At 40.6% G+C, this 25313-nt stretch overlaps 1 protein-coding gene across 1 annotated transcript in view; it reads right to left on the bottom strand.

Moving 5' to 3' along the window:
* The window catches only part of Rbcn-3B (WD repeat-containing protein Rbcn-3B), a 44832-nt gene that overhangs the window by 19259 nt on the left and 260 nt on the right, over positions 1 to 25313 (bottom strand). The window contains exons 2-26 of the mRNA XM_080163622.1: positions 25005 to 25090; positions 24174 to 24265; positions 23645 to 23745; positions 22722 to 22770; positions 21981 to 22085; positions 20744 to 20840; positions 20373 to 20443; positions 19739 to 19876; positions 19376 to 19519; positions 18835 to 18904; positions 18482 to 18561; positions 17866 to 17962; positions 10542 to 10622; positions 10398 to 10482; positions 8079 to 8144; positions 6493 to 6589; positions 6214 to 6322; positions 5598 to 5699; positions 4511 to 4637; positions 4148 to 4291; positions 3713 to 3825; positions 3078 to 3210; positions 2253 to 2365; positions 856 to 942; positions 77 to 167 (exon numbers count right to left, since the gene is read on the bottom strand). Coding sequence (XP_080019748.1) covers positions 77 to 167; positions 856 to 942; positions 2253 to 2365; positions 3078 to 3210; positions 3713 to 3825; positions 4148 to 4291; positions 4511 to 4637; positions 5598 to 5699; positions 6214 to 6322; positions 6493 to 6589; positions 8079 to 8144; positions 10398 to 10482; positions 10542 to 10622; positions 17866 to 17962; positions 18482 to 18561; positions 18835 to 18904; positions 19376 to 19519; positions 19739 to 19876; positions 20373 to 20443; positions 20744 to 20840; positions 21981 to 22085; positions 22722 to 22770; positions 23645 to 23745; positions 24174 to 24265; positions 25005 to 25090 — 2478 coding nt within the window. The remainder of the gene's footprint in view (positions 1 to 76; positions 168 to 855; positions 943 to 2252; positions 2366 to 3077; positions 3211 to 3712; positions 3826 to 4147; positions 4292 to 4510; positions 4638 to 5597; positions 5700 to 6213; positions 6323 to 6492; positions 6590 to 8078; positions 8145 to 10397; positions 10483 to 10541; positions 10623 to 17865; positions 17963 to 18481; positions 18562 to 18834; positions 18905 to 19375; positions 19520 to 19738; positions 19877 to 20372; positions 20444 to 20743; positions 20841 to 21980; positions 22086 to 22721; positions 22771 to 23644; positions 23746 to 24173; positions 24266 to 25004; positions 25091 to 25313) is intronic.

Here is a 25313-nt window from a genome sequence, read left to right as displayed (position 1 = left end):
TCAATATTTTCGCTCTAATCCCCTCCCAATCCCCTGGCAAAACCCTGTGCACGTCACAAGTTAGAAACTGACCAACCTTTATCACTGAAATCATCCTGCATTCTCTCCTCCAGTTCTTTCTTGGCTTTTTCCAGCTCTCCTTTAGCTTTCTCCGCCCCTTCTTTCACCTTTATTAATGTTGTTTATTAATTAATACAACAATGCGTTTAACACAGGGATCTTAAGGGATAAGACAATAATCGATATATTGCTGTACATCCCAAATGATACTCACAAAATTAACCACTCTATAGAATCTAATTAGTGGTTAAAACTTTGGACACCAAACTTAATTAACCAAGCAATCAAAATTCAATAAAAAGTCTCCAAAGTTGTAAACGTTTTTAGAAACTTTGGGGACTAGCCAAATGTCCTATTAAATCAGGGATTATAACAGGGAGGGAGGGGACATTTGACTGTAAATTAAACTAGTGCCCAAAGTTTTATAACCAAATTATCTTGAATTTTTATTGGCTCGTTTAAAACACGTATTGTCTAAAACTTTTATGTTACAGAAGGATTTATTTTGTTTATCGTCATTGGGTTTGTATAACAATTTATCTTCCATAAAAAAAAAAACTACATTTTTTTTTGTCTGTCTACATACTATTTAATAAACACTGCAGATTATTTAAAACTGCCCTTACAAAAAGCATCCAATATACAACTTAGTTTGTCGGTTAATTTTTCAGTCATGTTACATTTGTACAATAACATTACATTGCCTGTTTGTTCATCCAAATTTTTGTGCTTCGCAGCTATACTTCCTGATGTTGTCATCCTTGTTTTAAATATTAATTTCATTATTTATTTTACCTTACTCATAATGCCAGTTAGTTTCTTCTGTGTTTCAGGGCTGGCTGTTATACCCGCATGTAGTTTGGAGTCTGCGGTGTCCTTCACCTAATAATTATATACGTTATTTAATATTTATCTCATCGTATTATTAAATTTTCCGCGGTTAGTAAAATTAAACATTATTGCATTAATTCTACATATGGGGTCGAAGTCCCGAGCTAAAAAAAACTTGAGTTTTTTTATGATATTTATTTATTTATTTTACTTTTCGTTAAAAATTCGAGCTTTAAAACAGTACAATACATGATTTTTTAGTATGGCTCAGAACCAGTTTTAATCAAGTGAAAATAAGCGGATTCGGAGCCATACTGGAAAAGTCAGTTATTTATCGCATCGTATTATTGAATTTTCCGCGGATAGTAAAATTAAACATTATTGGATTAATTTTACATGTATGGCCGAAGGCCCGAGCCAAAAAAAGGGAAGTTATTTTGTGATATTTATTTTCCTTTTCGTTAAAAATTCTAGCTTTAATACAGTACAGGTTCCATTGGAATTCAGCCCACACGGGATTCAACCCACGGAATTCAGCCCACCGGGATTCAACCCAACGGTATTCAGCCCACACGGGATTAAACCCACGGTATTCAGCCCACACGGGATTCAACCCACGGTATTCAGTCTATATGGGACTCAACCCACGAAATTCAGTCCATACGGGACTCAACCCATGGAATTCAGTCCATACGGGACTCAACCCACGGAATTCAGTCCACACGGGATTCAACCCAATATATATACAAAATTCTCAGAAAATTTTAGAAAATAATTTTTTTTCTCAAATTTTTTTAAATCATATTTTATAAGATAATTTCTACAATAAAAAAAATATACATACATTTTTTTTAAAACATATCTTTTAAATTTTTTTTCTTAAATTAAACTATTTTGAACTGGTAATTTTATATATATATTGGGTTGAGTCCCGTATGGACTGAATTCCGTGGGTTGATTCCCGTATGGACTGAATTCCGTGGGTTGAGTCCTGTATGGACTGAATTCCGTGGGTTGAGTCCCGTATGGACTGAATTCCGTGGGTTGAGTTCCGTGTGGACTGAATTCCGTGTGGGCTGAATCCCGTTGGGTTGAATACCGCTGGGCTGAATTCCGTGGGTTGAATCCCGTGTGGACTGAATTCCAATGGAACCTACAGTACAATACATGATTTTTTTAGTACGGCTCAGAACTAGTTTTAATCAAGTGAAAATAATCGGATTCGGAGCCATACTGGAATTCTTATTTATTGCATTATATTAATGACAGTTTTCGCGGATTGCAAAATTAAACAATATTGGATTAATTCCAGTTGTGTTTCCCCTGTGGGGCCGAAGTCTCAAACCAATAATAAAAATTACCTTATTAAGAAATCCAGCAATCTTTTTGGCAGCATCAGGACTTGCTATCTTGGTTAAAGCTCTGATTCTTTCATATTCTGCCTGGTTAGTTAGTCCCTGTACCTCCATTGTCCCTGGAATCATAATTTTCACATAAAAGGGAAGCATAAAATATCACGTAGATTTTTGGAGACCTTTATAAAATGTTCGAGAATGCTTTATACGAGTATGTGATATTGAGATTTAGCAAACGTCCAAACCTATCCCAAAATAAATATAAACCTTTCCAGGGCCTATGCAAGCTACATTGTAAAGAATAAACATATCTGTCAACCTATTTGTGAGATCCTTCGGTACAGTCAGAGAGACAGACTCACAAACACCCTTTTCTTTTATATAAAGGGGCGTCGTATCTAAGTGGTAACGCACTGAGTTACGGTGATGAGAGTTCGAGTTCTAGTCCCCATGTGGAAACTCGAATTTCTCAGTTGAATACATTCACGCAACTTCCCCTGATTGTGTAAGAAGGGGATTATTGAGTAAGTTTGGATACTTAATAGTCAAGCACATAATATCAGTACTACCCTTATCCCAAGCTCCTCTGCGGAGAGCGTCATTTATTACGGTGACTTCATTTGGGACACCTGCCATACTCGGCGAGGGTGAGGTAATAATGAGTAGCTCTCATGAGATAGCGGGTCAAGTCATAATGTGCTTGAACGTGGAGCTTGATAGCCCTAGTGGCTATACAAAAGTGTCTCAGCCTACTCCATGACTACTTAGGTCCAAACCCTAAGAGACTATGGCTAATCAATCAATATATAATTATTATCAATTCGTGTGTACCTGGCGACATGACCGTATATTCCTCTGTAAGAAGTTGGACAATCAAGGCCTCGACATCGAAGAAGAGGATATGGCCCTCAGGGTCCGCCTGGTTGGTACGGAATCCGTCCACCACCAACGGGAATGCTCGTACCTAAAAAAAATAATAAATTTAGAAACACCCGTGTTGATGAACAAAAAAAAACTAGAGGTTTAACAAAAAATTGCACTTAAAAAACAATTCATTGCAAAGAAATATGTACATTATAAATCTTTATATTTTATATGACCAGAGGTACACCCATGAGGCAAAGCAAGCTTACATAAATAGTTTACTTCCTAAGAATACCGCCTCTAAAATTTTTCTCAATTTTTTAAAATGAACGATTCTTAAAGCTCAGGATTGGAACAGTTTTTTTTACATTACTTTCTGCTCATTTTAGGTATATTACATTTCAAAGAACAAAATGAAATGGTAGTATGTTGTGAGGCTACCTTACATGAGCTTAAAGACTGTCAGATGATTTCTCTGTTTAATGAGGTGAAATATTATCAAAAAATATTTATCAATTATCCCTGACAATAAAATTGTTTTATTTTACTTGTAAATCATACATAACAAAATATTGAATATTGACCCTTAGAAATCAACCTACCTTTTCTTGATATTGATACTGTTTATCGCCCGGACCTTGTAGCTGATGAATGCCGCGCTGTGTCGCCATCTTGATTGCCGCCAAATTTCTGTGTCTAAGGCCACGTAACAATCCTACAAAATGAAACAATATTCACATATTTAAGTTAAATAATGTGATGTCTTGGAATCTCTCTATGTGCGTCAAATTATATCGCTAATTGCTGAACCGATATGGTTCTTCTTTACAATGTAGCTTCTCATTGGTCCTTGGAAGGTTTATAACCATGATTTGTGGAGAGGGTGCCACCACCATCCAAGAGAGATTATCCCTAGAAAAAATTACCTACGCCAAACAATTTTTATTTATAAAATTAGGGGTGTTCTACATCAACCCCCCTCACATCAAGTGATTTGAGGATAATAATTACAAAAACAGAAAAATTCGGAAATTTACCTAAAGCAGGATTCGCCAAGGCGCCATCTCCACCGCCTCCACCACCCCCAGCACCACCTCCTTCCGCTGAACCACCCATATCATCACAGGCCTCCAGAATTTCCTGAGCCACCATACCTGTCACCACGCGGTCAAGGTGTCCTGGGTCCAATACTCAAATTAAAATTTTAGAATAGTAATATATCGCATTGTATTATAAACAGCTTTCCGCGGATATAAAAATGAACAATTATAAGAATAAAACAAGTTTTTTAGCCCCGATTCTTAAGAGCAGAATGTTTGCCTGTCATTGTGTACCGTAAGATCTTTAGAAAAATGTTTTAAAGTAGCTTTGCTATAGAAAAATTTAAGTATTAGTTCCTGTCTCCATTTGCCAGATGTAGACTGACCCATCTGAACAGCTGACCAACAGAAAATCGTCCAAAGGTTTCCATTTGATGGCTATTATGGGGAATATATGTCTTGATGCTAGCATAATACACCTTCTCTCCTATAATATTAATTTTATGGCTATTATGGGCAATATAGTCTTGATGCTACGCTACGCTACAAATACAATATCCTATCCTTGTTGGTAGTGAAGCTACGCTATAATTTACTTCATCTGTCCGTCGCCTAAAAAGCAGTTCGTCGGTCAGTCTGTAACCGCTATTTAAGGGAGAGGTCATTTTCTAGTAAATCCCGTAAAGGTGTGTGTTATAAGGCCTAAAAATAGTAGTAGAACGATAAGGTGCTCTATATATTTGTATTTCCTATTGAATAGAACAATAGGGAAGAAATTTTTTTTTTTTTTTTTTGATAACCGTACCTGGAATATCTGAAATTTCTATCAAACGCTTTGTTTGGCTCAAACTGACACAAATAAAAAAAAATATAATTATAATAAATCAACCTGTAAAGAATGACTTCTTCCTTTGTTTAATGGTATAGATTGTTCTTAACCTTTACCTTGTACCTATAGAAAACATTATTATTATAATTATATTTTTTTTTAATTTTTGTCAGTTTGAGCCAAACAAAGCGTTTGATAGAAATTTCGTATTTTTTTTTAGATAATCCAGGTACGGTTATCAAAAAAAAAAAAAAAATTTCCCTATTGTTCTATTCAATAGGTAATACATATATCTAGAGCACATCGTTCTACTACTATTTTTAGGCCTTATAACACACACCTTTACGGGATTTACTAGAAAATGACCTCTCCCTTTGTGAAGATTCCCAATGCCAATGAGCATAGAGTATGTAATTCACTTTGTCCGTAAGTCTGTCAGTCATGCTGCAAAAAATAAATATCAAAAATATAAAAAATTAAAAAGGTTTCGTGATTTTCTTCTCCAATATATTTCTTATCTTGACTTCAATGAATGCTCTTTATTTCACATTGTCTAAGATTTTTTTTGTTCTTCGCTACTTATGGATGATGTCATCCTTGTTGAAACTATAGTATTACCTTGAGAGATAGAAGAGTAACAGAATGATCACTGGCCACGCCACAGATACAATATCCTATCCTTGTGGAGACCCCGGGGGGTGGAACATGCAGACGTAAAACCTAAACAAGGAATAATAAGTATGAAATAGCATAGCTTTAACAAGATTAAAATATTTTACAATGAAAAAGAATAATAATCTTTAATACAGCGTTTCTGCTTAAAATTCGAGGCATAAGCGTAAATGATAACGTTACTGCTTTCTATTAAGAAGGTGTCAGTTTCGAGGCTGGACCACACCGCGTCATACTAGAGACGTTAAAATTGTACCTACTGCTGCTATGACTGATAATTTAAACTAATAGTGAGAGTAGAAGGAATGCCACTGCCAATATACAGTCATGACTTTCTGACAAAGTTCGTATAATTAAAGATTTGGTTGTCTGTTGGATGTTACCTTAACCTAATATCCTACGGTGGATTTTAGAGTATTGAATTCTATAACAATCGGATGATGCCCTTGGGTTCTCAAGATGACTTCTTGAATTCGTAGGAAAATGCCAAAACGAGGTAAAATAGGTAAATAGGTCAAATAAGTTGTCTGAACCTATTAATGAATAGCATAATTTAACCTACCTCACCGCCATGACTTGAAAATCTGTGAATAAGAGAGCCCGTATAAATATCCCAGAGACAGACTGAAAAATCCACGCCTCCAGATACTAAGTGGGCCACGTCATATCTGTGTATAGCACATACTTAAATTCATTTTTTTTTGTTTTAAAATTGATTACAAAAACATTCAAATTTGAAACACTAAGATCACTTAAACAAAAAAATAAATTCTTATATTTGAGAACATGATTTTTTATTAGAAGTTTTCACAACAAAAAAATATTTAAGTATGCATTCCTGGGATTTTCGTTGTTTGGATAAAGCAGACAGTTGACCCGTCCAGTGTGGCCCATCAACACCTGATGATTAGGCCAGGTAGTGTACTTGTGGTGTTTACCTAAATTAATAATAATATAGTTGTACTCTAGTACAGTGTAGCACATCAACACCTGGTGGTTAGGCCTGGTAGTGTACTTGTGGTGTTTACCTATAGAATAATAATATAGTTGTACTGTAGTAAATTGTAGCACATCAACACCTGATGGTTAGGCCAGGTAGTGTACTTGTGGTGTTTACCTAGAATATTAATATAGTTGCACTAAAGTACAGTGTAGTACATCAACACCTGATGGTTAGGCCAGGTAGTGTACTTGTGGTGTTTACCTAGAATATTAAATGTAGCTTAAAATCTCGCTAACTCGCTTTGTAGAGGAGCTTCTTAAAATAAGAGTGGTGGATCGACTTAACGCCCTCACCTACTCTTGTATCGTGTGTCCCTAAAAGCCTCCAGGGGTATTTCTATTTTCTATAAAGGAATCTCACAATATCAAACAGGTATATATAATTATATACTATAATCAAAATTACAACTATAGGTACTTAGCTTATATTCCTAAATTGACTAAATAGTTTAATTTAAATCCAGAAAGCAAGCCCGTGAGGCCAAGGCAAAGGCCTCAGCCGACAAGAAAGAGTTGGAGGCCATGAAGATTACTTTTGACCTTTGCCTCCAATTCCAAAGCTTAAAGCTATAAACCTTTTTTTTCCACGATTTTTTTCACAATCTTTTTTCTTCCATTTTTTTGTTAAAAACTAAATGTCTTTCAGAGACAATATAACAAAAATGAGACGCATGGCTACTCTATAAGTTGCATCCAGATAAGACACGTTAGGGCAAATGCTTCTGGGCGTATCGTATCCTACCATCTGTCTTCATATTGTAAACTGCAGTGATCAACCCGCAGCCCTATGTTCTTCTTTTTCTTGCCGGGAGTGTCATGTACACTAATGTATGTACACTTTCAGGCCACCAAATCACTGGAGAAGAACAACGGGTTGCCTGCGGCTCACTGCGGCAGACATTCTAATTTCGCGGTTGCAAATAGCAAATAAAGATTTTCATTTTTCAGACCGCTTAGTTATAATGTCTGCCGGCTCTTTAGAGAACTAAGCTGTCCAGAATTAACATACAGGTACAGCTTAATTCTCTATATAATACACTTAGATTAACCCTTTCTCCTTTCCCCACTAATAAATATTGTATATAAAATAACTGGGGGGAGAATAGGACATAGTATAGGCCGGGTGAAGCTTAGGATTCAGCCACCTGGCCAATTCTATAACATATCTTATTTAGGATAAACATCAAGACATTCCACATATTTCCAGAAACCATTAATGCCCTGCCCGCCTCTCTGGAGACCCTAACCGTACTCCCGTCCCGCCAGCAGTGCACCCTTTTGATAACCTCTGGAGATTCTTGGGTAACTTTGATCACCCCTGCTTTGCAGACACAGGTAGATTATCTTTGCTAAAGCTGCTCTATAACTATCCTGTCTGTAAGTCTCATACATCTCGGGGGATACAGCATCCTTCCCAGACATTACCTGTTAATAAATGCATCATAATAGTTTGTGTTGCTGGCAACAGGACTATACTTCCATCCTCTCGACCTAGACAATAAAAAAATGATTGATTGATTAGACTACTAGTGTTTAGAAATAAGTCGTCATAGCGTAGGTTAAAACAGAAAGCTTCTCAGAAAAATAAAGATTTTATGTGAAAATGTATAATGATTTGGTCAATTATTTTTTTTATAGAATCTTCTCAAATATGTTGGCAATGTAAATAGTAATAACAAGTAGAAATTAAAAATTAAATCAGGGAGGAAGGGGACACTGGCCTACCAATTACGGTCGTTTGTACCAAAGTTTTATAACACGTTATCTTATTTATTGGCTCAAAAATTTGGGTACTTTTGTTGAATTTTGTTTGGTTGATTCCAATCTATTAATGTTCAAACATTGCACCCAATAATTCCAATTTACTGAAGCGGTTATTTTGTTTAACAACATTGAGGATGTGCATCCATTTATTCTCCATTGTTTTATCCCTTAAGATCAATGGTTAACTCCAATACATTAAAAAAAGAAAATGTGAATAGTAACTACAAAGACTTCCAACAATAGTCGTCAATTTAATGATATTATTAGGGTACTAACCTAATACAAGTCTGCATTGTCCTGGAAGAAATATAATAGAGTGTTTATTATAAGATTATTAGAGTACTAACCTAATACAAGTCTGCATTGTCCTGGAAGAAATATAATAGAGTGTTTATTATAAGATTATTAGAGTACTAACCTAATACAAGTCTGCATTGTCCTGGAAGAAATATAATAGAGTGTCTATTATAATATTATTAGAGTACTAACCTAATACAAGTCTGCATTGTCCTGGAAGAAATATAATAGAGTGTTTATTATAAGATTATTAGAGTACTAACCTAATACAAGTCTGCATTGTCCTGGAAGAAATATAATAGAGTGTTTATTATAAGATTATTAGAGTACTAACCTAATACAAGTCTGCATTGTCCTGGAAGAAATATAATAGAGTGTCTATTATAATATTATTAGAGTACTAACCTAATACAAGTCTGCATTGTCCTGGAAGAAATATAATAGAGTGTCTATTATAATATTATTAGAGTACTAACCTAATACAAGTCTGCATTGTCCTGGAAGAAATATAATAGAGTGTTTATTATAAGATTATTAGAGTACTAACCTAATACAAGTCTGCATTGTCCTGGAAGAAATATAATAGAGTGTCTATTATAATATTATTAGAGTACTAACCTAATACAAGTCTGCATTGTCCTGGAAGAAATATAATAGAGTGTCTATTATAATATTATTAGAGTACTAACCTAATACAAGTCTGCATTGTCCTGGAAGAAATATAATAGAGTGTTTATTATAAGATTATTAGAGTACTAACCTAATACAAGTCTGCATTGTCCTGGAAGAAATATAATAGAGTGTCTATTATAATATTATTAGAGTACTAACCTAATACAAGTCTGCATTGTCCTGGAAGAAATATAATAGAGTGTCTATTATAATATTATTAGAGTACTAACCTAATACAAGTCTGCATTGTCCTGGAAGAAATATAATAGAGTGTTTATTATAAGATTATTAGAGTACTAACCTAATACAAGTCTGCATTGTCCTGGAAGAAATATAATAGAGTGTCTATTATAATATTATTAGAGTACTAACCTAATACAAGTCTGCATTGTCCTGGAAGAAATATAATAGAGTGTTTATTATAAGATTATTAGAGTACTAACCTAATACAAGTCTGCATTGTCCTGGAAGAAATATAATAGAGTGTCTATTATAATATTATTAGAGTACTAACCTAATACAAGTCTGCATTGTCCTGGAAGAAATATAATAGAGTGTTTATTATAAGATTATTAGAGTACTAACCTAATACAAGTCTGCATTGTCCTGGAAGAAATATAATAGAGTGTCTATTATAATATTATTAGAGTACTAACCTAATACAAGTCTGCATTGTCCTGGAAGAAATATAATAGAGTGTTTATTATAAGATTATTAGAGTACTAACCTAATACAAGTCTGCATTGTCCTGGAATAAATATATTATAGCGTCTATTATAAGATTATTAGAGTACTAACCTAGTACAAGTCTGCATTGTCCTGGAATAAATATAATAGAGTGTTTATTATAAGATTATTAGAGTACTAACCTAATACAAGTCTGTATTGTCCTGGAATAAATATAATATAGCGTCTATTATAAGATTATTAGAGTACTAACCTAGTACAAGTCTGCATTGTCCTGGAAGAAATATATTAGAGTGTCTATTATAATATTATTAGAGTACTAACCTAATACAAGTCTGCATTGTCCTGGAAGAAATATATGACTGGTAAGGGCCGGGGTCTCAAATTCTCCCTCAATCTCAAGGTCTTCCTAAACATATCACAAAATAGTCTAGAATACCAACTAGAGATACTAATATATATACTTACAGGTATTATAGCAGTATTCATGTTCTGATCCAACTGGTCCAGAATACCAACAGGAGGAGGTGCTAACAGATCCCAAGATTTCTAGAAAACATATATTTTCCTGGATTTATAGACAACTGAAAAAGTCTATTATGTAAGTAAAGACTAAACCTAGCTAGACAACTAAACAAACTATAAAGCATATACTAAATTAACACAGAGTGTAGATTCATAGTCTATTGCCTTACAGATTTAGCGTTCTTTCTTGCGAAAACTAAAATTTTTTATTATTTATCCAAAAACTTTTCTTTTATTTATAGGTTTATGAAATACTACTCCTAGAAACATAGTTTTAACCAAATCTTTAAAACCTAAAAAGTTTAACTGTGGTAATACGACAACCAGACGGACGGGCAGTTTACAGAATTGCTATGCAGTGACTTATCATAACAAGCCCTCTGCACTAATCCCCATTATATCACCATTCACCTCATGACCGACGGTGACCCCGCTATCCAGCGGTCAAACTGGCCTGCCTAAATATGGGGAGGGGCACAAACACACAGCTATCACGCGCCCCTCACGCAATTATATAACCGGGAGGCGCTGCCTCCCCTTTTACCACGGCTGCCCCCGCAGCCTGTCTACCGCCGTGGGGCTAAGCCTTGTGTCCCCACACCCCCTTCAAACCTAACCATTGTTATAATCTGTTGTATATAAATAGTAAACATTCATTGTAAATATTATTCAGTTAAATATATAATTTCTGTATGACTAAATCCTGCTAGTTTGTTTTTGGTAGAATAATTCAAGGCTAAGGCTCATTGGACTCGAACTCGCAACCCTGTGAGCTGAAACGTTCGGCTTACCACATCTTGGTGTCAGCGTGTTTCAATCGAGCCTTACAGAAATTAGCCTATTCTACCTCTGATTGGACCCTTTGGCAAGTAAGGGGACAATCAGCCGCCAACTGAGAAGCCAACTGACCCGTGAGACGGCCTTTTTAGGTCAAATTTCCATCATTTTGAACGCAATATGTGGGCCTTTGGCCTACGGCAAGCAGATTTAGCCTGCTAAAAGCGCCAGTTACGACGCTTTTTCCGTACCGTGTAGGAGTAGCGCTAGGTGCGCAGCCACGGTAATCGGATAATTTAGCTCAAACGGCTACAGAACTGAGTCTAAATTGGCAAGTGTAGCTGGGACAAGCCCCAGGACACCCAGGCCAAACCTACGAGACGGACAGCTAGGTGCTGGTCTCCCTGAGAAGGCAATGTGTGGCTGCGAAGCTTCAGCACACAAGTAAGGCCTACCACTGCGACGGATAGCAGAATTTGAGCCACAGGCACGGCAGGACGGGACATTCCCTGCCGCTGCCTTCCAGGATTCGAACCCGAGGCGCTGTAGGACGGGCCATTCCCTGCCGCCATTTTTCGGGATTCGAACCAGCGGCGCTGCAGGACGGGACATTCCCTGCCGCCGTCACCCCTCTGAACCTTGCAGGACGGACATTCCCTGCTGCCAGTGCTTCTAGAATCACACCTAGAGCTCCTAGTGATAACAACACATAAGTGTGTATAAATGTCAACCAAGTGATAAAAAGAAATATAAAATTGTTGACCCAGTGATAATTGATAAGCTCTAGTGATTCAAAGCTACAGCCTAAGCCACCATGGTAAGCGATACTACCATAGCTGCGGTTCGGCCACCACCGAAGTTTCTGCCAACCCCAGCCGAACGGGAGGCCCCCTTGTCTCAAGGGCAGGACCTCCACTTCCCCTGCCATATCAGGGTGAGGTTCCCCACTCCTGACCCTGCCCAACACATACAGGTTGATGCCATGGTCGATTCTGGCAACCGTGTACCAGGGTCTGCTGTAATTTCTGAACATCTCATGCACGCAATGGGCGTGCAACGCATGTTGGTTCCAGACAACACCCAAATCCTGACTGCTAACGAGGAAGGCCAGCCCCTCCAGGTAATAGGAAAATTAAAAGAATTATATATGGCAGTCTCACACACCCTTATACTCCATCTGTACCACGTGACTGTGGTACGGAATCTCTCACACCCTCTGAACCTAGGAGGGTATTTTCTCAAGGAGTTCGGAACTAGGCTCTGTTTCGACATGCAACCCCCCTGCTTGTGGGTGCGTGGGGAGTTCATCCCACTCCATGGCGTCCCCATCGACCGGGAGACCGCCGAGAGAGAGTTGAGTTATGAGGGGCCTCTGCCAGGCCCACTGCCAGAGCAGCCGCGTGTAGTCGAGAAAGGCACGCACTGGGTGGATACTGCGCTAAACGCCCATAGGGGGACCAACCTGCTAGCCATGGGGTTGCCCCCAGTGCCCAAGGTGCCGCGGGAGAACCTGCCAACAACGTTTCCTGAGATTGCCAGCCCTCCAGAACCAATCTTCTCCGCCGACACCTTCATCAATGGCCAGCCGTGTCCACCTGGCCCCCTCTACCTGGGACCCCCAGCCATTCAGCCAGCCAAGTCCGAGTCCAGACCCGTCAAGTCGCGGTCTGATGCACCCGGAGCCACACTCAACTCCCAGGAATCAGCCTCTCCCGGCGCCGTGCCCGTCAAGTCGTGGCCGGCCGCCTCCGGAGCCACGCATGGCTCCGCTGCCTCAGCCTCTCCTAGCGCCAAGCCCGTCAAGTCGCGGCCGGACGCCCACGGAGCCCAGGCTGGTCCCAGCGCCCCGGCCTCTCCCAGCACCGAGCCCGTCAAATCGTGGCCGGACGCCCTCGGAGCCACACCTGGCTCCGACACGCCAGCCCCTCCCGAGGCCGAGCCCGTCAAGTCGCGGCCGGTGGGTCCCGGAGCCGAAGCTGACCCCGCGCCAGCCACGTATAGGCTAAGCGCTGTCACTCCAACTGACGGCCAGCCACCCCAACTCCGCACGGCCAAGCGGGTGGTCTTGCCTGGCCGCGGTGTCATGGCTGTCCCTGTTGAATTAGTAGGGCACCGTACTAAGGATGCCATCCAACTAGCTGCCCCAGAACAGAGGTTTGGGGAGGATCTTGTCATCCCAGAAGGCCTGTATGCCCACAGGCCTGGCTCCGCCAGCGTGTTTCGAGTGCTGGTGGTAAATGAAGGGGAGACGCCCCTCCTGCTGGACGCTGGCCTCCCCGTGGCTGGGGAGCTGGTCAAGCCTGACATTTTAGAGGTTTCTGATAAGCCTCCCCCTCGTCTCCACTCGTTCCAAGAGCCTGTTGAGCCCCCAGATATGCAGGAGCTGTGGGAGGCCCTTGAGATGGAGGACAACGAGTTCCTGCGTAAGGACCCCCTGCTCAAGAAGGAGGTTTGGACCCTGTTATCAGAGTACAGGGACGTCTTCTCCAACTCTACCCCCGGCTGCACTGACGTAGTAGAGCTGCAGCTGCGCCTCAAACCAGGGACCCAGCCGCTCCGCCAGAGATTTAGGGATCTGAACCCGCGGCAGGAGGCTGAGCTGGAGAAACAACTGGACACCTGGCTACAAGAGGGAGTCATAGAGCCTTCAGACTCCGCCTGGAGCAGCCCCCTGGTGCCCATCAAGAAGAAGGACGGGAGCACCCGCTGGGCCGTCGACTACAGAGCCCTCAACAAGTGCCTGGAACTGGATAGCTACCCTTTGCCCAGGATCCAGCAGTTGGTAGAACGAGCGGGAGGACACCGCGTCTACAGTGCCTTAGACGCGGTGGCCGCGTACTACACCATCCGTGTGTCTGAGGACAGCCGGCCCTGCACTGCCTTCACCACCCACAGGGGCTTGTACCAATGGAAAAGGATGCCCTTTGGCCTTGCTACGGCACCGTCTGTCTACTCCAGATTTATTGCAGGGGTCCTAAATCCACTAGGTACGGCCAACCTCCAGTCATACCTTGACGACGTCCTGACCTTTCACCAGGATACCTGGGCCCACCTGGCTAGGCTCCGGGAGGTCTTGGAGGCCCACCGCAGGGGAGGAATCCGCCTCAAGCCAGCTAAGACCAAGCTGTTTCGAGCCAAGGTGGATTACCTGGGCCACACTCTCAGCCGTGAGGGGATAGCCATGCAAGAGGATTATATTGACCGTATCCTGGACTGGCCGGCCCCCAGCACCCCCAAGGATTTGCTGGCGCTCCTGGGGTTCTTTGGATACTACCGCCTGTTCATCCCAGAGTATGCCGACCTCACCTACGAGATGAATCGGCAGAAGACGGCCAAGACCCTAGCCTGGACGCCTGAGATGGAAGCCCAGCTGCTACAGCTCAAGGACAAGTTCCGCCAAGCCCCCATCCGAGCGCCGCCTAGGTTTGACTTGCCGGCGGTATTCCAGCTCACCACAGACTTCAGCAGCCGCGCCATCTCTGCCATCCTGAGTCAATGCCAGGACGGCAAGGAGAGGCTGATTGCCGCCGTGGGGCGCAAGACAACCGACCCCGAGACTCGCTACCCGTCCTGGAAGGGAGAGATGGCCGCCATTATGTATGGAATCCGGAAATTTCACGGCATCTTGTCCTACCGCAGCTTCCAGATCAACACTGATTCCTCAGCCTTGCTACAGATGAAGTCGCTGAACACATCCACAGGGATGGTGGCCCGCTGGCAGGAGGAGCTAGCGGCCCTAGATTTCACTGTCTGCCACCGTCCTGGCACCCAGAACACCAACGCCGACGCCGGGAGGACGCCAACATGCCGACAGCTACCGCTGAAGAATTAGCAGAGCAAGCTGAGTACATCCACAACCTTTGCCAGCTAGGGGAGTCCGCAGCTAGCCGGCCCCCTGCCGCACGACTGAATCCGGCTAGAGTGTTAGAAGCCCAGACACAGGACCCTCTCCTGCTCCGTGTCCGCCAGTGGGTGGCCGATGGCAGAGCCCCAACTAAGGCTGAGCTGCGCGGCAAGGAACGAGACGAGCAGCAGTACGCCAGCCGCTTCGCAGCCCTGGGACTTGACGAGCATGGCTGCCTCACCACCACTGACCAGACCCTGACAGGAGAAAGGACCAGATACCTGCTGCCTTCGGCCCTCCAGCAGGACGCGTTCTTCTTAGCCCATGGGACCCCCATGGCCGGGCACTTTGGAATGGACGCTACTATTGCCCGCGTTGCCATGCATTTCTGGTGGCCCAACCTATCCCGTGACGTCCGCCTGATGGTTCAAACCTGCCCTGAGTGTGTCCAGAAGGTTACCAAGGAGAGGTTGAAGCTAGGAATACATGTGCCCTCCCGCCAGGGGTATCCACAGCAAGTCCTGTTTATTGACCTGGTGGGGCCGCTGCCAGAGACCCCAGCTGGAAACCGCTATATTCTCACCTGTCAGGATGGGTTCAGCCGGTTTGTCAGCCTCTACGCCATCCCCAACAAGCGCACCCTCACGGTGGCTGAGGCCCTGCTGCACCGCCACCTGGCCACGTTCGGATGCCCCCTGAAGATCCACTCCGACAACGGGATGGAGTTTACCGGCCAGGTATTCAAGGAACTGGCCTCCAAGCTTGAGATTGGCCTGACACATCCACCACCCTACAACCCGCAGTCCAACCGAGTGGAGAGGTTCCATCGGACGCTCAACACAGGCATGCGTCTGTTCCTAGACAGAGACGACAACAACTGGGAGCCACACTTGCCTGCCATTGCCTTCGCCTACAACACCAAGGCCTGCAGATCCACGGGCGTGACCCCGTTCCTGGCCTACTTTGGGAGAGAGGCCAAACTTCCGGTGGACATGGTGCTCCGGCTACCAGACACAGAGTATGCCTCGGTTCCAGCCAACGTCCAAGCTCTCCTGCAACGCTACCATGCCGTGTATGACGCCATCCAGCAGCGAGAAGAGGGAACCATCCGGAGGAGCGCGGCCGCCTACGAAGGCACGGCCAAGTACGAGGTTGGAGACTTGGTCTGGTACCTGGCCCCCCGCCTGGTGCCAGGGAAGGCAGCCAAGATTACCAAGAGGTGGACTGGCCCCTGGAAGATAGTGCGGCAAGCTACAGACGTCCATTACGTCATCAAGCCTGCCTCTCCAACAGCCAGGATCTCGGAAGTCACCGCGCATTTAGGCCGACTGCGCAAATACACGGGAGATGTAACTGCCCATCAGATTCCAACAGACATTCAAGGCGACCTGGACGGCGACGAGGAGGCCACCGAGCTGCCTGTCGGAGCTGCGGCACCGCCAGCTAGTGACCCAGGGCAGTTCCCAGTGTACCAGCCAGCCGCAGCCGCCCCACAGCCTAGCGGCCAGGATCGTGACCCAGTGGAAGAGAACCTGCAGGATCAACCCAACGAACCACCGCCGCCGCCGCCAGCTCCAGAGCCACCCAGAGATGCCATCTGGAACCCTGATACTGACATGGAGAACCTGCCGGCCAGCAGCGAGCCTGTAGGAGGAGAAGCGGCCACTGCGATGGAAGAGGCAGCCCCAGAGGACGAAGCTGAAGCAATGTGCCCCCTGTTGATGACAGCCATCCCCATCCGGGTAGGAGCTAGGAGGCCAAGTAACCTGGACCAAGCAGGCGCCCCCATGGAATTTTATGCGCCTTCCTCCATCGTCATTCCCCCCTTGGGAACCACCAGAGTTAGCCTAGGCCTCCGTGTCCAGCTACCCGCCGAGACAGAGTTAGTTCTGCAGACGAGGCAAAATTTCCAGCGACGGGGCTTGGCCGTCGCTAACCCACGGCTGGAAGCCAACCAGGAGTTGACAATGCTGATATCCAACCACAGCCAGACAGAGCAGCGAGTGTCCCGCGGAGCCTGTGTAGCCAGAGCTGTCCTCCACCGAGCTGTGCCCCAGGAAGAGCCTGTCCTGCGCAGACATAGGTTGTCGTATCCCCAGGTTCAAGGCCTGGTGGCTCGAGAGCCCCGCAACCCTTGAAGGGGAGGTTGTGGTAATACGACAACCAGACGGACGGGCAGTTTACAGAATTGCTATGCAGTGACTTATCATAACAAGCCCTCTGCACTAATCCCCATTATATCACCATTCACCTCATGACCGACGGTGACCCCGCTATCCAGCGGTCAAACTGGCCTGCCTAAATATGGGGAGGGGCACAAACACACAGCTATCACGCGCCCCTCACGCAATTATATAACCGGGAGGCGCTGCCTCCCCTTTTACCACGGCTGCCCCCGCAGCCTGTCTACCGCCGTGGGGCTAAGCCTTGTGTCCCCACACCCCCTTCAAACCTAACCATTGTTATAATCTGTTGTATATAAATAGTAAACATTCATTGTAAATATTATTCAGTTAAATATATAATTTCTGTATGACTAAATCCTGCTAGTTTGTTTTTGGTAGAATAATTCAAGGCTAAGGCTCGTTGGACTCGAACTCGCAACCCTATGAGCTGAAACGTTCGGCTTACCACATAACTACTGACCTTAAGACTAGGGGAGGAGATAGGAGTTATCAACTGGATTGGACCGTTTTGTTCTACACTCTGCTGGATAGCTGCGCATGTAGGCGTGTCTGGTATTCTAGATAGATAGATAATTATAGTTTATTCTACACTTTGCTAAATAGCTGCACATGTGGGCGTGTCAGGTATTCTAGATAAATAGATAGACAAAATTCGTGAAATATGATAATAGTTAATTTTTCACATCGTATTATAAACAGCTTTCCGCGGATATAAAATGTACATATGATTAAAACCGGGCTAAGTATTATACGATGCTAGATATATTTTTTTCGTATTGATGAGAACCACCAGATCATTGATTTTATCCACCGGATATTAATCGTTTTCGAACGAATACGAGAAAAAATATTATATTTTCAATCTTAAGTTATAATTTACCTGATTAAAGGACTAATAGGTGTGTTGTTTTCAAGACATTTCGATTTCATATTGATTCTTATCCCATTTTACACAACAAAAAATGGTTAGGTCTAATGGCCCGCGCCTTTGACCCCCCAGGCAACAATAAATGACTACGCCTATGATCTTTATTTACGTATCTGTGAACATGGTATATATAAATTTTGATTATTACCTCCAGACAAGAATGGAAGCTGAGTAGTCACCACGTAGCAGAAACTTGTGCCATTTTCCTTCTTTACTGAACATCATATACTAATACCAAGTTTAGTTAGTGGAGAAACAAGGATAACAAAATACATCAGCAGCGAAGCACAGAAAAAATCATGGAATGGACCGACGGACAAAGTGAGTTATAGAGTAGATGTTCAGTTGTCATAACAAAGAAAAGAAAGACCTAAAATTCAACAGAAGACGGACAAAAAATATTAAGACATATGTAATTTCAACTGTATAATTTCATTTGCAGCCGAGAAAATCACATCGCTCATGTAGAAAAAAAATTATTATATTGTTTCTCCACTAGACCTTAAATGCAGGTGGACACTGTAGATTCTCCTTCTCATTCAATCCAACCAATTTTGCAAACAATAATGGCCTACAAACAAAGAAATATGTGATATATGTAACAAAATATCTATCTGTTCATCTGTAAGTTAGGATCTTTAACTTTTGGGTTAAACTTTATCATATCTTTTCGTATTTTTTTGGTCTTTATATCGTTTATTTACCATTCATTTTAGTTATAACCAGGGATGTGAAGGGACAAGACAATGAAAGAAAAAATTACGTACACTACACCCCTACTGAAGATAAACAAATTACCACTCTTTGTGTAGATTAGAATTATTTCTTGAAAAGTTTGGACCAACCAAATTTCAATAAGAGTACCCAAATAAAAATTACATCCGTTTTCCTGTTAATCAGAGACTAATCTTATTTTATGTTGTAATTTTAGTATCAATTAAATAAAAAATAAAATGCCAATGGTAAACGAAGAGTAAAAAGATTTCTTGAGTGACATTTAATTTCTTTTCCTGGGTGAAATTATAGATCAACAAAACTTTACCTGCCCGCAATGCCATTAACGTTTTTGTTATGGAAATCCTTTGACTCTACAATACAGTTTGTTGGTAGTTTGTACAGGTAACCAGTTCCTGCGTCTGACCAACAACAGATACGGTCTGCTGAGATAAATTCACCACCCAGCCATCTAAATAATTCAACTTTCAGGGTCGTAATGTTTTGAGGGTATATTAGTTATAGGTCTTGTATAATACCCCTAATAGATTTTCCTTCACATTATTAGCAACCTAAATTAACGACAAATATATATGTCAATATATACACGTATTCTATATCCCTTGAAACAACACAGGCAATAATTGGCAGTGTTAAGATTTCCAGTTAAAGGACGTGCAATGAAGGTTACCTTTCTCCCCTGGAACATGGAACACTGAGTAGACAGGTAAAGTCTCCAGCATCATAAATATTCCAATAGGTTGGACACACTATCAGCACTGTTCTCATATTGTACACACAACATGTCATCGACAGCGCGTTCAGACATCTGAAAAGAAATTAATATATATTATTTTATGAATGTTGCACCAGATTTTAATGTACTCTAATAAAGTTATACTCGCCGCTGGCTAAAATAACGATAACCCCATCGTTTCATAATATCCATTTATGAAATATTCTACCTAATTTATTTATTATGTCTAGATGGTCCAGCAGAGACAATAAGGCGTTCAACACTAGAGCCCCTGGCATCTGAAGGCTCTGCATTCAAAAAGGCTAAGAAAGTGGACAAAAAAATAGTCTAAAAGCATCCCAGAGCCTATGTGAAGCTTCCCTAAAAGGAGAACTTACCTATTCAATTCATATCGAAACCATAATCTTCTCACAAAAAAAAATCACTACTTTACATATTAGGATTATATAAATGTAGGTGTGTTTAGGCTCACTGTGGTCTTTTTTATCTGACGTAATAATATGTTAATCATAAAGACATACCCAAGCTGTAGAGTAGCCTCGATACTTTAAGAAAAATAAACACTGACCTTATTTGTTTACTCTCATTTTCCAAAACTTCTGAATTTGCCTTTTCTTCAGATCCATTTAAAGTCCAAACCTACAATTTAATGCAAATAAATATGTATGCAGATTTTTGGATAATTTTTGGATGATTTTTATTATTTATGGGTATAAAATACTTTATCTACTTCCTTTACATTTTCTCAAATAATTAAATGAGAAACTATATGTATATAGTCTATTTTATTCAATCAAAATCAATTCAACTGCTGTTTTAGTTTGCTTTTTAGTTAGGGGTCAGTTTTTAAAACAGGGATGAAATAAGCTTCATTAAATAAAACAATTTTTACTTAAAAGAGGTTTATGTTCTTAAGAACGAGTCCTCTGTGTTTATTACCTTTACAGTTCCAGAAGTGGTGAGGGCCAGGACAACGTCATCCTGTCTATTTCTTGGACGCAGCACATGGAAGGAGGAGATCCAATCTGGGTTTATCCTAGAAATAATTCATCAGGTAAAACCAGTAGTAGCTATTCTAACAATCGATTCTACAAATAATCACAGACACGAAACCTTTTAAAGTAAGGTGGAAGTATATTTTTTTTCTTCATGCAATTTAAGAGGGGTGGATGAGAACAGGAGGAAAAGAGGATGGGGGTTTTGGGGAAATTTTCCTTTAGAATTGTTTGTCAGAATATCATTCTCTTTTCCATGGGTAAAACAAATATGTAAATAGGTTAATATGCAGGGATCTTGAGGGATAAGACAATGAATGATAAATTAATCTACATCCTCAAAATTACACCTGCTGCAGATTGAATAATTGGTTGAAAATATTGGACACCAGTGTATTTTACAGTCCATTGTCCACTCCCTCCGTGTTATTATTAGATAAATTATTAGAGGCACTGAAAATAGGTGAAATAATTAGAAGACTGACTACAAACAGATTTTACCAGAATACCGAAGCAAGTTATAATCCTTGAAATCAACTGTTTTTTTTTAAAGAAGCTTTTCTATTATTAGGGTTGCTTCGTAGTTAAAAGATAGCTCTTTTAAGTTATTTTGGCATATTTATTTCATTATTGTCCTATCAATTTCAATTTTGGTATGATGATTCCTGTAATATTAGACACCATGTTATAAGTAGGGTTAAGCCGGATACTTTTTTGGCCGGATACCGGATATCCGGCTGATTTATAATGCCGGATATCCGGTTCCGGCCGGATATCTGGCCAACGTTCGATATCCGGCAACTTAACGGATATCCGGCCGGATAACCGGATATCCGGCATCAAAAATCAGCCGGATATCCTGTAACCGGATAGTTTTAATATCCGGTATCCGGCCGGATATTGAAAATTGCCGGATATCCGGCCGGATAACCGGCCAAACCGGATATCCGGCCCAACCCTAGTTATAAGCGAATCATCTCATTTAATCAAATCTTATATATAATGTACGTATGTATGTATTATCAATATTTAAGTAACTTTGGGATAGATTTATAAAAAAAATAAGTTTAGACATTAGGATATATTGTTAAATGTTGAATGCCTTGCTACTTTTTTTGTCAGTCCTATTTGTAGAGCTTCGCTTTTACGGATGTTGTCATCCTTGTTTACATAGATGTTACCTTGAGCTAAGTGCAAAAATAACAGTTAAAGAATATGGATCCATAACATGAACTTCTTCATAGAAACCACAACAGAACAAACGTACAAGATTAGATTCGGGGATTCTAAAATAAGATTTTAAAATTAAATCAGTAATCTTTATCAGGGATCTAAAGGGATAAGACAAAGGCCGATAAATTTATGTTCATCCTAATGATAAAACACAAAATTACTCCTTCCGTAGGTTACGAATAGTGGTTGAAACGTTTGAACACTCAACTTAAAGAAACAACCAATCAATTTTATGTTAGTCCTCAAAGTTGTTAAGCTTGTTTGGAACAAGATTTGGTGCTTTCATCCAAAATACCTGTTGATCACTGATACCCCCCCCCCCCTCTTATTTTAAAAATTAATTGAAGATAGGTGAGGAAGGAGTTTTTTTTCCCCATGCCTAACTCCTGAGGGGTCTATAACTGTGCGGGGCCCAAACCCTACGTGGCTACTTACCTAACCGAAATAACAGTCAAACAAATTTTGAAATTGTGCTAAGCTAATAACAATTTTAGCATGCTATAGGTTTAGCATGCAAAAATAAAAATATAAAAATGAGTTTATTTAGACTTCGTAAAAAGTGAAAATCATAAAATCTTAAATATAATCTTAAACACAATGCTATCTATTCGTGTTGGTGTACAATTTGAGGCTAAAATTATCACCAAAAAAGATAATTAAAAAATTGAAGTTTTATTTTTAAAGCTTACCTATAAGATTGCATATTTGTATGAACTAGATTTAGCTTTTTAGTCTCCTAATTCAATCATTATCATATTATATATAAACGAAAAAAATCTTTTTATATATGTAGTTCAAAATTTCACCGCTATGTGTCACATTCAAAAATTTAGAAATTTTGTTTTGGCATAAAACAGTTTATATTATTACATAGAATTGAAAGTTACGAGTTATTTTAACAAATACTTAATTAGACGAAAAGATTAGAATTCTAAAAAATCATTTAAAAAGATAGAACGCATACTGTATAAAAATATTAAACATTAAGCATGTTTAAGACTAAGCACACGTGTGCTGCTATTGATGCACATGTGCGCTGGTCAACTGCTGGAGAGTTTTCACGGCAGCATGTGCATGTGTGAGTAATCATCTTAAAAATAAGGATTATAAGCCAGCAAACAGGAACTATAATAGTTAGCTTGTCTCGCCCCACTCCAGGGGGAGGCGCAGGCATTGTATTTGAAGCTATTCATGCAATAGCAACTAAAAACTGGGATTCATAACCGAGAATTATTCTCTACTTTAGATGGATCATGCTGGAATGTGTATTCCTAATAATCTGGCAATATTCACATACCAAAACTTGAAAGTTTCCTCTCCCCAGTGCATTGTGGACAAAAAAAAAAAGTAGTATTACAAATTTAGCCATGTGATCACTATATTGATGGAATAATTTGGAAACCAATTCCTCTATGTTCAATACTACAAAAATGCTATAAAAAATCTCTTTCAAAATTCAATGCCACCTTTTTAAATATCGACGTAGGAAAAAAAAGAATCAATTACTATTTAAACACTAGCCGAGAGAGTGACTTCTAAAACGTTTCTGACAAACAGACATTTAAAACTTTAAGTTGCTTAGTTGCTAACAACAATGTTGATAATGATTCCTGACAAAGACCATCTACAGTGTCCCATAGGAACATCTCTCCAGAATCTGAGGAGGTTACAACGTGGTGACAATCTGTACCTGGCGAGGCCTTGGCTATACACCTTAATATAAATACAGTATAAGACGGGACACCTGTCATACTTGTAACTGAGAAGGTAACAACGTGGTGATAATCTGTACAAGTCGAGGCTTTGGCTTAGTGATGGTCCGGCCCAAAACTGGTTTTGGGCGGGCGGTTTTGGGCCGCCCTAAATAGGTCCCCTTTTGGGCAGTTTTGGGCACCCCGGTTTTTAAGCTGATTTTTAGGGGGGATAAAAAAGACGAGAAAATTATTCTTACACCTTTAGATGTTACAAAACTGGCACTTGGTAAGTCGACCCTCCACTTTTGATTTTCTATTTGATAAAATTTCTCTTTGGCCCTCCCCCAAATAGCTTAGTGTTCAGCAATTAGCAAGATCTTGGGGTATAAAAATATAGACATCCTGTTACTTTTATATAAGAACAGAATAGATGCTCAATTGACTTACTTGACAGGAGCTGTGTGTCCTATTAGCATGTGCCTCGGATTCATCTGCCAGCCATCAGTATTCTCCACAGACCAGATTATTATTTGTCCATCCTGCAAATTTTTCAGAGTAAATTAAGAGAACAAATGAGATAGATAGATGAAAGTAGGAAAAACTACAACATACGATTTTATTATTTATACGATTGGTGCTTTTACTCCAAGTGCTTATCGAGCAATGAAAACCATCCATGAGAGGCCTATATTATATACATCTGCGTTCCACCAACCCTGCAGGTCTAGCCATAACCCAATGTAACCTTACCTGACCTAAAGTAATAATCAAACTCCCCTCCCATTTATTTCAAAATAAAGTAAAAAAGTGTAGGTAAACTTTATGGAAAACCGCCAGAAAATGTAGATTAGGGCTTAAATAATCAAAAGAAAATAATAAGAAGGACTACTATAGATAAATTATTCTTTATTATTCTACATACTTCTAAATATGAACTTTGTTTTATTGATATTTTCTAAAGTAGTTTAATCGGTTTTCATTTTAAAGCTGATGATTAATATAAATAGGTTACCAATTTTGTATAATGGATATATGTAGAATACGTGGATATTATAACAGGAATTTTTGTCGTCAATTTAGGTCGATAAGTAGTCCTCAGATATTGGCCAATACGTTCCTCCGTGGTCAAAGGATGGGATGAATTAATAAAAGAGAGAGAGGGGGGGGGGAGTGATTATTATATTAACCAGCTAGAAGAAACATTATATTAGGGCTAGCAAGAATCTCTCACAATATCCACGTTTTATACATCCATTTTTTTACACAATATATTATCACCTGTGATCCGGACACAAGAGTTTTCTGATCTCTCATCAGATACAAACATGTTATACAGTGCGAGGGAGAACTCTTTCCCCACATCACTAAAATAAATTTATATTAGCAAAAAAAACAAGGATTACAACATCCCATTGTTGCGGAGCAAACAACAAGTATTGATTGGGCAGAGTAATTTTTATAACAGATGTTAAATTATCATAATAAAGAGAGATATGGTGTGACAGATGCAAGTTAAACATATACTGGATGCTTATTGCTACAGGGAATCTTCTACAACAATCATAGCTGTTTATAGAAAACTTATTT

This window comes from Acartia tonsa, chromosome 6, assembly GCF_053477335.1.
Source record: "Acartia tonsa isolate MP-2025a chromosome 6, ASM5347733v1, whole genome shotgun sequence".
NCBI lineage: Eukaryota > Metazoa > Arthropoda > Copepoda > Calanoida > Acartiidae > Acartia > Acartia tonsa.
The sequence above is the reverse complement of the archived record's forward strand: the minus strand, read 5'-3'. Positions and strand labels throughout refer to the sequence as shown.